We start from the raw sequence: 1,223 nt of genomic DNA on the forward strand, positions 1-1,223 counted from the left end.
TATATATATATATATATATATATATTCATTTTATATTTTCCTATATTCATTTATATTCAGTATACATTTTTAGAAACACAACATCTCATACTATTTTTAGACAATATTCAGCTTCTACTAAAACTGAGTTCTCCTTTACAAACTCTGTTTGCCACAGAGACATTAAAAGTTAAATAGCCATCAACCTTTTTCGTAAGCAAAGTTTTACCAGAAACTGCTTTATGTGAGGAAGAGATGTTAACTTGTGTGTCATATGTGCCATTGGATAAAATGTAAAGGCAAACAATGCTTAGGAATCACATTCAGTTCAGTAATTAAATATAAAGGAAATAATTTAGAATGTGAAGTAAAGTAAAATTTAAGTTTTCTTCAATAAATCCACTATCAGTTCAAGATATTTCAGAAGGTGTTTAAAACTGATGTAAAACAGTTGCTTTAGAAAGTAACAAAACAAAATGTTGAATCTTATTGATGAAAAAGTGCCATCATATGACTTGTGTGTTTACTCACCCTCATACGGATGAGTCTTGTGGCCTCCATACATGAGCTGCTCAAGCCGAAGCAGTAGCACTGACTGCAGCCCAGTGGATTCCTGTGACTGAGGCCGAAAGAGCCCATCTTACAGCGGTCACACTTCACTCCCTCCACATTGGCCTGAACACACACGCATTCACATTAGTGTTGTGTGCTGGGGGCTGCATTTACCAAAAAAAAATGTAAGCCTAAGCAGATCATATAAAACATCAGCATCAGTGATCTTCATGATCTACTTAGGCTTACAATGCTTTTTGGAAATGCAGCCCAGGGCAGCTTCTCTTACAGTTGTCATGTGGAAACAGCAGTTTTACCAGATTGGAGCATTATACAGTAATTCATTGTCAGTGCATTTCTATACCCCTAATAATCCTAATAATTATGATATGACAGTTCTAATGAAAAATCCCTTTGATCACAAGTTACTGTACAACACTATTAGTAGATCAGTGGCTATATTTCGAGCTCTTGGACATTACCTTGCAAGAGCATTGCCCACTTCTGTCTGCACATGCGCAGAGCCCAGACTCTGCATCGCAGGTGTCCAGTGACGAGCCTGCTACCGAGCACTGGCAGGAAATGCATTGTGGGAAGTCTCTGTAACCCAGCTTACACTCATCACATTTCTCGCCCCTGAACTGCTCATGGCACATACAGCAGCCAGTGTTCACATTACACTGCTGTGCCAC

The 1,223-nt window shown here is 38.3% G+C and overlaps 1 protein-coding gene across 1 annotated transcript in view; it reads right to left on the reverse strand.

Moving 5' to 3' along the window:
• Window positions 1-1,223, reverse strand: part of LOC107554145 (laminin subunit alpha-2-like) — a 268,279-nt gene that overhangs the window by 95,134 nt on the left and 171,922 nt on the right. The window contains 2 exon segments of the mRNA XM_016236572.1: window positions 511-654; window positions 1,014-1,222. Of these exon segments, the coding sequence (XP_016092058.1) occupies window positions 511-654; window positions 1,014-1,222 (353 nt within the window).

The sequence above is a fragment of the Sinocyclocheilus grahami genome, unplaced genomic scaffold (genome assembly GCF_001515645.1).
Source record: "Sinocyclocheilus grahami isolate Dianchi unplaced genomic scaffold, SAMN03320097.WGS_v1.1 scaffold492.1, whole genome shotgun sequence".
Classification (NCBI taxonomy): domain Eukaryota; kingdom Metazoa; phylum Chordata; class Actinopteri; order Cypriniformes; family Cyprinidae; genus Sinocyclocheilus; species Sinocyclocheilus grahami.